At 41.8% G+C, this 12,929-nt stretch overlaps 1 protein-coding gene across 2 annotated transcripts; it reads left to right on the top strand.

Annotated features, from left to right (window-relative positions):
• Nucleotides 1–5,111: 5,111 nt before the first annotated feature.
• Nucleotides 5,112–8,626, top strand: irx3a (iroquois homeobox 3a). Of its 2 annotated transcripts, XM_076749857.1 has the most exons (3): nt 5,112–5,635; nt 6,254–7,298; nt 8,266–8,626. In XM_076749857.1, exons 1-3 carry the CDS (start codon nt 5,417–5,419, stop codon nt 8,280–8,282), a joined length of 1,281 nt encoding a protein of 426 aa, XP_076605972.1. In that variant the 5' UTR covers nt 5,112–5,416; the 3' UTR covers nt 8,283–8,626. The 2 variants fall into 2 exon arrangements, with proteins under 2 accessions (XP_076605972.1, XP_076605887.1); XM_076749772.1 differs by having other exon boundaries at nt 6,254–8,626.
• The last annotated feature ends 4,303 nt before the right edge of the window (nt 8,627–12,929 follow it).

The following is a 12,929-nucleotide window of genomic DNA, read 5'->3' as shown; positions in this document are numbered from 1 at the left end:
GCCCATGTGATAGTAATGTTGTGGTTTATGGATCATCTGTGCTGCTTAGACTGGGACAACGTTGCCTATGCATTAATGACTCATTTCACACTGCTCATCCTCCTTTGACCCAGCACAATGATGTTGGGAGCAAAATAAATAAAACAATAATTTAGTTAAGTTCCATCCACATTCATGGAATGACTGAAGACGTGTTTGTTGTTAGCTAAATAATGACAGTTTAAAGTGGCTCTATACCACAAATACAGCATGAGTATCCTTGAGGGCCATATGCATGTTGTCTATGTCCATATGAAAGCACTGCGAGCAAAACTATCCTGACAGAGGAATTAGACAGCATGTTATTATCGTGACGTGTCTAGTCAGTTTCAGTCGATAATCGAACCAGAATGTAGTATCAGATTTATTCTTTATGTGGGTTTCATCCCTCAGTCTTTTACTTGTCCCCAGTGGAAAATGAACTTGTATCCCAGTAATATATTTTGGAGGGATTTGTGAGTATCGTAAGTGAAGGGTAACTATTCAAATATCCTACAAAGACATAAGAGGAATTTTAAGTTAAGTTTCAGTTTTTCAGTAAAATAAGCACAATAAATGTGTATAACAACATTCCATTTTATCAGTTTATTGGGATATTAGTGGATATTATAGTAAGGGCCTACAAGCACACATACTATTAAATGTCTACCAATATAGTTATTCAATAATCTGAGTTGTTTATGTAATTGTCACTATCCCATCTATCCCATATAGTACTATAGATAGAGTATTTAAGTTAATATGCCTATGCACACAGCACATTGAAACGCTGCAGGCTGCTTGGTTAAAGCTCTGTTCAAGGCCTAAATCTAAAATAGATCTCCCGCTCAATCCATGAGCTCAGCCTGAATGACTGACTGTTTAAATTTAGTAGTAGGCGACAACCTGAAGTTAACAAGTTAATGTAAAACATTTGCAAGGTAGTGGGTTAATTCACACTTTGATCCGCTGTCATAACCCAGTTTAATAAGTTGCAGTCCATTGACTATTAATTTGTTTCCAAATGGTGTGAGCAGGAGGAACGGTTCCAAAATGCTTTACTTTGCCACTAATGCAAATCAAAGTTAGGCTATCTTTTTAATATGCATGATTGGTTGGTGTAATGTAATTAAAATTATACTATTTAAATTATCCTAACACTGAAAAAAATTAAACTTTAAATGTATTTTCAAAGTACACTTGCTTCCACTGCTAAGAACAATTAATTTTAGAAACTAATTCATTTATTGGATTAAGCTTCACTGTTCTTCAAACACTGCAAGATTTATTGGACCTTTATTTCACCCTAATGGGACACGAGTTTGAAAGAGCATATTTGGAGATTGAATGTGTTGCACAGCTACTTTTTTAGGTTAGCCACAGATTTCAGTTTGAACCCGCTGAGGAACATTTCTGATTAACAATAACAGCTATGTATATTCCCAACAGCGAAGAATAATTGCTTTGTAATAAAGCAGGATAATCCACGGAGACTTTTTCCTATACGTTCTGTCATTTAGTTTCTTCATTCTGACACATTTCAAAATATATTGTGGCTGATATATTTGGCTTCAGCTGACCAGCAGCTTTTCGTGATCATAAAGCTGTAAATCACTCCACTGCACTATATCATATATAAGATTTGCAGCAGCACTTTCTGCTCCTAAAACTGAAGATGCGAAATTCCTGAGCAACAAACTCTGCAAGCTGCTGCATTTCGGTGAAGGTCCCCTTTCAAAAACTGCTTAACAAAATGAGATCCGGTTTGCCAAGCAAGTCAAGAAATCTTAAATCTCTCTCTCTCTCTCTCTCTCTCTCTCTCTCTCTCTCTCTCACACACACACACACACACACACACACACACACTTCAAACTACCACAAGCATCCAAGGGTCATTCACTGCGTTTTCTTTTTAAATCCTCATTCGTCACCGTAATTAAGCGATGTTGATCAGCAAGGGCTCCCTTAAAATCGATTCCATGTGTGATAAGAGACGTGTTAGAGGGTTTTGATTTTTTTTTTTTTTTTTTTTTTTTTTTTCCAGTCACCGGGGCGTTATGGAAAAGATCCAAATGTGTAATTCGAAGTGCCTCTGTTTGAAGCCTTTGATCTCGCCTGTTTTGCAGAGCCTCGGTTCATCATTTGCGACGTGTCGCTGGTGCCCTGTGTATTGCATAAGGAACTACTGTTGAGCGATAGGCCGTGTATGTTTGCTTATGAGAATGTGAAATTGTGTCATCTGCATAATTACCGTCAAAGAGCTCTCGACAAAACAGCCCTCAAGTCACTCGTGTATGATTGCCCTCTTTTTACAGCACCTACAAATTAAATTGGCTCCAGCGCGCTCCCAGCATTCTTCCTCAAGAATTAAGAAAGCTCATTTAAAGTCGATCGATGTAAGACATAATAATAATAATAATAATAATAATAATAATAATAATAATAATAATAATAATAATAATACTTGACTTTGTGTCTGCTAAATAAAACTGTCTGTGTCTATAGTTCTCTTGATGTTTGCTGTGTTGAATTTTGGCCTATCCTGCTGTGCGTTCGTGCGTGCGTGTTTGCATGCCTGTGCATACGGAAGTCAAGCAGAGGTTAGTTTACTGTTTACTGAGACTCTCTTTAGGAGAGAGGGGAGCGGCGTCTTAATGCTTTTATGGCTACGCCAGTTTTCCGGGTCGGTGTGAAAGTGTTAAGTTAGTGCGTGGTGCGTTTGATTGGAGGCAATAAATCAGACACAGCTCTTGGCGTGGGTGGAGGGGGGGGGGGGTCGGAGTGGGCGACATGGTCCGGGGATGAGACACGTGTCCATCCAGACTCGGAGCGCTGCTTAGCGGACACCAGCAGGCAGACACCTCGCTGGACTCTCAGATTTATACTCTCACTTCTAACGTTTATTACGGCCCAGCCACGTTGACTCTCTCTCTCTCTCTCTCTCTCCCTCTCTCTCTCTCTCTCCTTCTCTATCTCTCTCTGTCTGTCTCTCTCTCTCTCTCTCCCTCACTCAACTCTCTCTCTCTCTCTCTCTCTCTCTCTCTCTCTCTCTGTCTCTCTCTCTCTCTCTCTCTCTCTCTCTCTCTCTCTCTCTCTCTCTCTCCTCTTTCTGCAATATGATGTTTGGACGTGATTTTTTTTTCCTCCTTAAACGCCTCTTTCTTCTTTACACTTATTATGCTGCTGTGTATCTAAACGTCAAATACCATCCACTTATCTTTAACCACCCTTCACTTCACTGTCTGGACCCCCTCAATTTGCAGGTCGATCTTATGAGCGTGTGCGCGCGCATAAGTGTGTGCGTAAAGTGTGAGCGTGCTATTGACTGCTATGTAGTGATTACCATTCCGGTCGGATGGCACCAGCAAGCCGCTGTAATTAATAACCCCATAATCCGGGTTGGGGTGGATGTCGGCGAAGAACACACACAGATTCAGGACAGAGTTTTACAGAAACAAGGCGTATCCCAATGGTAGCTCTATATAAGAAATTATAGCTGCTATTATCCCTCCCAGACAATGATAACTATCTGCTTCAAAAGAAGATTAAAGGTTTAGGCTATACAAGTTCAGAGTTCTTGGAAACCCGGATCGCATTATCAAAACTAAACTGAGATTGATGAGATTTCATCTCGCTGTCAATAATACATTGAGACTTATACCTTATTGAAATAAAGTGCGTGAAGTAATAACTCAAGCTCTGCGGTTGTTTTGCAAACGATTAACAAAACAGATGCTGGTACGAAATCGGGTTGAAATGCGATTATCGTTGTCCCGTACACACTTTTATGTATTGATTCGTGGAATTTCAATTCTGACTCTCTTGTTTTGTTTTAATCCGTATTATTTACAAGAAACATCAGGTTGCATCAAAATTATCAAAAGGATTTCTTAAGGTGCGGTCTGTCCGGATGATCGTTTTGTTTTTTAGTGGATTAAAAGCCTTTATTTAAAAATCGTTAAATTATTTGTTTCCCTCCAGCGATCTGTTTATTTACGCAGCAGCCTGTGAATATTATTGTTATTATTAGCAGTAGTGTTAGTATTGTGGTCGTTGTTTATAATAGTAATAATAATTTGGATTGATGGTTTTCATGTATTTTTGTTTTGCTCTTTCTTACTGAAATCAGAGTGTTGTTTCCCAGAATAAACATCTTCCCAGCCCAATCCACTAAAGTGTTTATTAGCTATCACTGCTGCTACTTCACACTTAGTCTTCATGAACAGTGTAATGCGCCTATCATCAGCTATCTCTTTGATGTCAAGTGGCTACATGCGACCCGTTTGATGTCTCAAATTAAAGAATGAGCTGACTCCGATTCACCCGCCACTAAGAGCCCATAACACCCCAAAACCGGTGGAAGAAAGCGCAGCTTGCTCCCAGTGATGTAGCGATAAATAAAAAGGTGTGTAGAACCTGTGATCCGGGGTCATTACAAGGCATGAAGTTGGAATCACATTAATTATTGATCATTTTCAAGTTTCTTGCTTGGGCTATAGCTTAGGCCTACCTGTGTGTGAAACTGTACATTAAAGGTATTTTTTTTAAATATATAGATGACAGTTCAAAAGGTGTGTAAACTCTTCCATGAATGAAAATAAAAGGAGGAAAACTGTCTTTAAATGATCTTAAACTCAACCTTTAATTCCCGATTTGACTTTTTTTTGAACCGATCCCCTCTTGCCGGCGAGTGTCCGAGTTTGCTCCGACAAGGCAAAGTTTCTTCTGCATTTGTGCATTAAAAGGAAACTGCAGCCAAAAAAAAAGAAAACAGAAAAAAGAGAGAAAGTTAATCAGTCACTGACACCAAAATGCTTACTGTTGTGCAAACGGCCAAAATTGTGAATTAACACAAGAAATTATGGTCGGACAGATACGGACAAATAACAAATGAAATAGATTGGCGAGCCATAAAATGAGATTTGAAACTCCATTCAAATAAGAGCTCGCGACGTCAGTGCGCTTATCCGCGAGAGAGAGCGAGCGAGCGAGCGAGCGAGCGAGCGAGAGAGAGAGAGAGAGAGAGAGAGAGAGAGAGAGAGAGAGAGGCTGTTTGGCGTGTGGTGGATATGAGAGGGGTGAGATTTGAGAAATAGGAGGGGCTTCTAAACGACTAGAAATGTCAATCTGAGCAAGGGAGTCCCAATAATCTAAAGCAATCTGTAAGGACCTGACCTTAGTCCATCCAGATCAATAGGGAAGTGAGGGTGGAAAGAAGAAGAAGAGGAAGAAATAAGGGGCGCAACCGGATCGTTTACAGTGGCTGTTCCCGAGGAAATATAGACTTCCCTTGCTTGCACCTTTTGTTGCTCACATGCTCACACTGTAAAAGTGGATATCGAGGCAATTCCCTTGCTTTGTGTGGTTGCAGCAGACTTTTTCCCCTTTTCCTACCACCATGTCTTTCCCTCAGCTGGGATATCAGTACATCCGACCGATATACCCGACGGAGCGCCAGGGGATCGCCAGCAATGCGCGGTCCGGGACAGAGCTCAGTCCGTCCGGCGCACTCTCCAACGTCCTCTCCACTATGTATGGATCTCCCTTCGCCGCAGCAGCGCAGGGCTATGGAGCGTTTCTCCCCTACTCAAACGATATATCAATTTTCAATCAATTGGTGAGTCCCTCTGCTCTCTCTTAACTCCTCCACAACTCTAATGTTACGCTTAGAATTAAAAGGAAAGAACAGCGCGGCCCTGGGAAATTGTTTATCTGCACTTTTTAAGTGTAAACTTTCAGCGCGCCGCGGCAAACTGTGGTGGTTGAATCTTTGCAGAAATTTAGCTGTAAGTGGTTAAAAAGTAACATATTAAGTAACTGTGCTTTTTGGGGGGGCCGGGGGGGTTGTTAGTACATAATTTGCTGAAAGTCATAGCAAAAGAGTTAACACAATGATGCAATGCGCTCTGAGAGGTTTACATGAATAGGTGTGGAAGAAAGTGCAGCCATTAAAGTCTTGTCCTTGCAAGTGTTTCGGTTTAAATACAATTAGAATACTGTTTCATTCATTTATGAAGCTTATGGTACTTAAATAACGACTCAAGGTGTGTCAAGAAGAAGTGAACCGTTTTGTTTGTTTACACTTAAATAATAAGTTCATTGTTGTTTTATTACTGTAAATCCGCATGTCATCCTGTGAGGTGTGCTCATGTTTATCCGGAAGAAGAATTACAGAGCAGCACATGGAATTAATATTTGAAGTCTAACACATCTCTCTGACTCTCTGTATTTGCAGGGTGCTCAGTATGAACTGAAAGACAGTCCTGGTGTCCAGCACCCAGGGTTTGCCCACCATCACCCGGCTTTTTACCCATATGGCCAGTATCAGTTCGGTGACCCGTCCAGACCCAAAAACGCCACCAGGGAGAGCACCAGCACCCTGAAGGCCTGGCTCAGTGAGCACCGCAAGAACCCCTACCCAACCAAGGGTGAGAAGATCATGCTGGCCATCATCACCAAAATGACCCTCACCCAGGTGTCCACCTGGTTCGCCAACGCCAGGAGGAGGCTAAAGAAGGAGAACAAGATGACCTGGACCCCCCGGAACCGCACCGACGAAGAGGGAAATGTTTACTCCAGCGATCACGAGGGGGAGGAGGGGGACAAGAGGGAGGACGAGGAGGAGATCGACTTGGAGAACATCGACACGGAAAATATTGAGAACAAGGACGACTTGGACGACCAGGACGACCTGCATTCAGATATTAAATTAGATGGAAGGAGTGACTCTGAGATTTCTGACGGCTATGAGGATTTACAAGGGCCCGACCAGAGGTTTCTAAAGACTGTGGGGAAAGAGGGCAAAGACGTGGAGAGAGGGGGGGAGCACTTCCACAGCCACCACCCCCACCACCATCATCACGCGTCTTTGGACACCAAAGCGTCCCAAGCAAACGGGGAACAGCTCAAACTGAACCCGGTGTCCGTTAGCTCGCCGGCCTCAGAAAACAACCCTGCCCCAGCCCAAAAGCCAAAGATCTGGTCTTTGGCAGAGACAGCCACGGCCCCTGACAATCCGCGGAAATCGCCACAAATGAACGGCAGCAACTCCGCAGGGCCGGCCGCGCAGACCATAATCGCCCCTCACAGACTCATCTCTTCTTGTCCCGTCGGGAAAATCCAGAACTGGACGAACCGAGCCTTCTCGGCGCATCAGCTGGCTTTACTGAACTCAAATCATTACCTGGGACTGGCAAACCAGGCCACTGCCACCGGCCTGGCCCTCTACAGCAGCAGGCAAACGGAGGACAAGAGTCATAGTTCAGAGACTCCAGTCACAGGTACATGTCCCCGACACTGAGACGCGCATGTATAAATAACTACAAAAACAAAGACACTAGTCCATCGCCCGTCATTCATTTCTATTATTTTAGACCTCCTTTCGCCTTCTTTGCCTGTTCATGGATTTTTTTTTTCTCTCCAGGCCACACAGATGAACAGTGTTACAATGTTAGAGCGTACAGAGTAAAGTGTGTGTGCGTGCGTGCGTGCGTGCGTGTGTGTGTGTGTGTGTAACTGCTTTGAAAAATGTCCGACAGGACAATGAAAACCTCATCAGAAAGCATTTAAGAAACAGAGTTAAATTTAAATTGAATTGGGTGAAAGCTGCTCTTCATTTTTGGGCCTTCCTTCCTTTATTTGGTGGTGTTACATCCATGTGATATCAAGGCCCATGTGCTTGTATCCAAACGGTTTACATGAATCCACCAACTCGTTGAAACAGCGAGTTTTCGACACTAAATTCCCTGAAAGTCAAGATGGGCTCTGATTATTCTAATCTAAACCGTTTAATGAACGCTTTTTCATTTTCATGGCCACAGTTTCAGAGAGATCTAGTGCCTTGGACGCAGAGAAAAAGTTGTTAAAAACAGCTTTCCACCCAGTTCAAAGATAGGCTGTCAGTTAATGACATCTGGGGATTTTTTTTTTTTTTTTTTTTTTTTTTTTTTGATGCCATATCTCATTTTCTTTTTTAAACGCCATATTTACCCAAATTAGCTTTTATTCTAAGATTTGTTTTATCCCTCTGTGTGCGCTTGTGTTATTTCGTCAAGGCCTATGTTACACTTACTTGTTTGGTCATGCAAATGAGCTCAATGCAAATTCACTACAGGCTCGTTTTTGAAAGGCAATTGTCACTTTTATATCACTTTGTGTTGTAGCTCTTCATGAGGCTATTATTAGTGTTTTTTTTTTTCTTTAGATCACTACATTTTTTTTTTTTTCTTTTACCCCTGTGTATTTCAGGCCTCAGAACCAACTAGAAGCAGCGGTGGTTCTTTCGGCTCCCTCCTCTCCATAACCTCTCACCCATCCTCTTTTTTCTGTTTCTTTTAATTTGAATATGGAATGTAAAATAAGAATAATACATCTCTGTATACTTACATTGTAAGCATGTCCTGTGTAAAACTGCTAATGTAATAATGTATGAACCTGTAGTCTGTGAGTTGTTTTTTTTTTTTTTTTTTTTTTTTTTTGTAAGTTCTGTGAGGATTTGATGTTCAAATGTTTTGTATATAAAGTTAAGAATATGTACATACTTGTGAACCAAATTGTACAAGAAAGTCTATATTTTGGCTAATAAATGAACTGCTGCAACTTTAAGAAATTGTCGGTTTTTGGACGAGGTGTTGTGACAGCTGCTTTTGATGGTGGCTCTCACTGTGCATTGCAGCTTGAAGTGCATTGCTTTGGTTTTTGTGTGTGTGTTAGTGGACAGCCTGAGGCACAGACTTCATCCTCCGTGCTAGCGATAAGTAAATATTCGAGAGGGATTTATCACACTTTTGTAGTGGAGGGACTTAAGGCTAATTAGCCAGCATTGCGGCATACATTTGGATATTAATGTTGTGGGATTATCCTTATAGAAGCGTAGCGCTCGCATTAAAATGAATAATTCTTTCATTAATTTTCGTCTGAAATTGTGTGAAGAGACTTTAGGTAATAAATGACTGTTAGATGATCGTTGGTACTTGGTAAGAGTGGCTCGGTTGATCTGACTGATGGGTTTTGGCTTTGCAGAGCAACTCCCAGATCTCATCATGCTCAATTTGTAATGCTTTTGCTCTTCACATACATCATACATTTTCATCGACTAACGCTGCTCTTTGGTATAATTGTAATATATAGTCGCTGTATAGCTAATAATAACATCATTTATTTTGTTTGCCCGTGATGTGATCATTTGCATGTGTGAGCCCTTATCAGAGGAAGTTTATGTAAACTTAGTGTTGGAGCTCCCTCTACAGTCACTTGCAGCTGACCGTGTTTTGGTGCGCACACACACACACACACACACACACACACACACACACACACACACACACACACACACACACACACACATTCTGCTCATGCGGTCTCAGCCTTTTTTCTTTTTTTTTTTTGTTTTTCTTTATTTTAAGGTCCATTCCTAATTTATCTGTTGGTTGTAATATAAAATTCGATAGTAATAGTTTGCTCGTATAAATCTGTCCCAATACCATGCATTTTGAATGAGCGTTCAAGCTTTATTGTTGTGGTTTTATTGTGTACAAATGCGGTACATCTTTCCAAATGAACCCTCAGATTTGTTTTAAAGCTTCAAAAAGCAAGCATAGATTTAAAAAAAAAAAAAAAAAAAAAGTGAAATTCTAATTTGGGCTCAAACGTTGAAAAATATTTCATGATAATCAAAGAGGCGTTTTCAGTTGAGGCCACAAGCAGCACACCTTTGTGCATAGATATTATCCATATTTGATATTAATATTTACAAAAAGGCACAATAAAGCAAAACTGGTAACGTATAATAAGTAGATAAAATTGAGCTTTTTTTTACACTCCCTAATAGTTGAAGTATCAGGAAATCTTTGATGGCAGCCATGCTTAACTTGAGGATGACAGGACTTCTCAATTATCCTTCAAAGCGCGTTCCGCCGTTTCACTCGCTTGTTTGAAAAATCAGGTGACACGTAATAAAAGATTTAAAAAATAAAGGTAAAAAGGGAAGAAAGAAAAAACAGCGAAGGAAAATGGCATCAATATTCCTATTATTCAAATTTGTAAAGCATATCCAGCCTTTAAAACACTCACAGACATGACAGTCTTAGTCATGCAAATTATTGTTCTTTTATCCATCTTATTTAACAGCAGGAAAAAAATAGATTTATGTGTAAAACATTCAAAAAATGAATTTTAGGAGACAAACTTTTCGATTTCTTAACTTATTTTATTGCTTTTTTTCCCCGCTGGTATTTATATTTATTATTATTATTTATTTATTTCTCTTCATAATGGACGTGGACTCATGGTCGCTGTTTTCCTCTGAAAAGGAACGAATCCAGACGCGGTGCCGTCACGCGCTCCTCAGCCAGACTCAGATGGTCAGAGGACAGGCTCTTTTCATGTGTGCGTTCAGGGCAGCGAAGGCAGATGAAACGCGTTGATTCGCTGCAGCCGTATCCTCTCTAGGTTTAGGATGTGCTTTAAACAATCCCCAACTCAGCCGAGGGAGACACTCCGCAGCCTTTTGGAGCTGCTCTCACCATGTTGCCTTCCTGTCTAATCAATTATCTTCCTGAGAGCCTCATCTAACCGCGCGATGCATATTCATAAGTGGCATCAGTCAGCTGATTGATGTAATAGGTTTTTTTTTTTCTTTTTGTCGCTTTTAGCCTACTTCCTTTTGTTAAAGGGAGTCGCTTTGAATGACCAGCGTCACAATGACATTGATGATTCATAATTATATAATCCAAAGAGATTTAAAAAAAAAAATAAAAAAAAATGAGGCGTTAATATGGAATGTTGCAAGGTAACAAACAATTAAATCAAATGAGGAAAAAACGCCTTTCAATCAATTATGTAATTCTAAATTTAGAAGAAAAAAAAAACTAAACAAGTATTTATTGTAAATTAAAGTTATAAAGATTAATGTCTATCTTAAAAATATATATAAATCTGACTCAACACCCTGAACCTTATGATAAACAACGATGCTTATTTCCTCACTGCTCACAGGATGTTTGTTCCTGAGGGGCCCAGAACAAGTCGCCTCTTGATCGTGAGGATTCAATTGAAATGCGACTGAAGGGCCAGTGATCGTGTCTGGAGCTCAGGGCCTCTCCTCTGATCAGTGCATGAAATTAGGGATTAAAAAGCCTCGGCAGAAACAAAGTAATCGTGCCTGCTTATGTCGCCATACGTGTCCAACCTGCTCCCGGTTACAAAGAGCAAATGGAATGCATTAGCTAACATTTTGCTCTGAGCTACACAGGGACCATTTCCAGTGGGGCATGGTGTGTCACTTGTTTCCTCGCACGTTAAATGGATGTTCTCCTGGCTAATGAGCAATAATCAACATCGACTCGTCTTCTTATATCTGAGGTCCACGCTGTGTTAAATGCTGAGAGTCTCCGGGGCACACCGCAGCACTGCAGCGGCTTTAAAGCACCGGGTAATCCACTCAACACAAGATGGTAAGAGAAGTTAAGAAGTTAAGATAGATTTAAAAATATTAGGAGCACACTTGCTGGAGGATTAAAAACAGATGCAAAATAATCTCACTGTGACATCATGGATTTTTCATATTCAGATATTCCCACAATATAAATAGATTCTCAATCATGCTCACTGTCTTGTAATTATTTACAAATTAATGGATAGCTCTGCAGTGTTACGAGTGTGGGAAAGCTTTTGACATAGTGCAAATAAACTAAAATTCCCATCTAATCACACTGGTTATGTTGTCCTCAGCGCGGTTGACGGCTGCTCCTTTTTGCCCTCAATCCTCAGGAATACATGCAGCTACATGGGAGAAAAAGCAATGTGCTGCTGAAACAGCCATTTGGAACGGGAAAAAAATCTGAGAAAGATGGAATCATTAAAAGGAAATCTAATCTGTCTTTGGAGGCGTTCATTGATCTGCGAGAAGGTGGACGGCGGTACCAGGCGGCTGAAAGGGTCTGGCCAATGGAGCCATCAGAGGTTCATGTGTGAATGGGGAGAAACCATGGAGTAAATAAACACTAGAGCAGCCCATTGGAGAGGGCCAGAGGTGTCCTGTGAAAGACGAGGCCGCTGCAAATAAAGGGGGTCAGTCTTGTGTTTTCACCTCATCCACCCCTTCTGTCATTGTAGCCCCACCGCCAGTGCCACCTCCTCCTCCTCCTAGCTCCAGGCAGGACGGTTCTGACACACCCCCTCCTGCCACCGAGACAGACAAATGTCATCTCCTTTGTGGACCTAGTCGGGCTTAGAAGCGGCCCACTGTCTTTGTGCAGTGGACTAATCCTTTCATGAGCCACTGTCGACCGCGCCCCCACCCAGCGCTAGCCCAGGCCAAGAGAGGGGCTGCCCTTTCGCAAGCACTTGGCCTGTGCGTTAGCTGACCACAGGAGGAGCGGGGATCTGCTCTCCGGAACACATGTCCCACACACCACATACCATCATACACAGGCTTCAGGCCGCGGCACTCCACGGCAACTTGTTACAGCGGTTGCACTCGAGAGCTGAATGAAGAGAAGGTGGAAAGCTCAATTTTACCCCTGACAAAGTTATGCGACTTCTGTGTCTCATGCATGTTTTATGGCACATTCATTATTGAGAATGTAAGTGAAAGTGCAGCAGCAACATGTTAAAGAATAGCCAGGGAGCAGGGGGAGAGGGGTTGTTGTGTTTCCCCGGGCTGAGCAAAGGACAAAAGGCCCAGAAGGAGTGACATTCTCTGGGGCCGGAGCGGGAGGGAGGGAGGGCACTGATTTCATGCCTTTTGTTGATGGAGGTTAGAGAGAGGAATTCTTTCACTGAATCCGAAAGGCAACAAGTGGAGAAGGGGGCGACAGGCCGACAGGCCAGAGGGAGAGGCGCTGGGGCTTTTGCCGTTCACCCAGCTGAAAGATTGTGCTTTTCTCAGCCCCCTTCAGATCCTTCAGACA

This window comes from Chaetodon auriga, chromosome 1 (assembly GCF_051107435.1).
Source record: "Chaetodon auriga isolate fChaAug3 chromosome 1, fChaAug3.hap1, whole genome shotgun sequence".
In the NCBI taxonomy this organism is placed as follows: domain Eukaryota; kingdom Metazoa; phylum Chordata; class Actinopteri; order Chaetodontiformes; family Chaetodontidae; genus Chaetodon; species Chaetodon auriga.
Note: the sequence above shows the minus strand (reverse complement) of the source record. Positions and strands in the feature narration are given on the sequence as shown.

What these genes read in the sequence shown, in the direction of transcription:
- irx3a (XM_076749772.1), top strand. Translation starts at nt 5,417, where the DNA reads ATGTCTTTCCCTCAGCTGGGATATCAGTACATCCGACCGATATACCCG. An exon ending in TATCAATTTTCAATCAATTG is followed by an intron (nt 5,636 to 6,253) that starts GTGAGTCCCTCT and finishes CTGTATTTGCAG; the next exon opens with GGTGCTCAGTATGAACTGAA.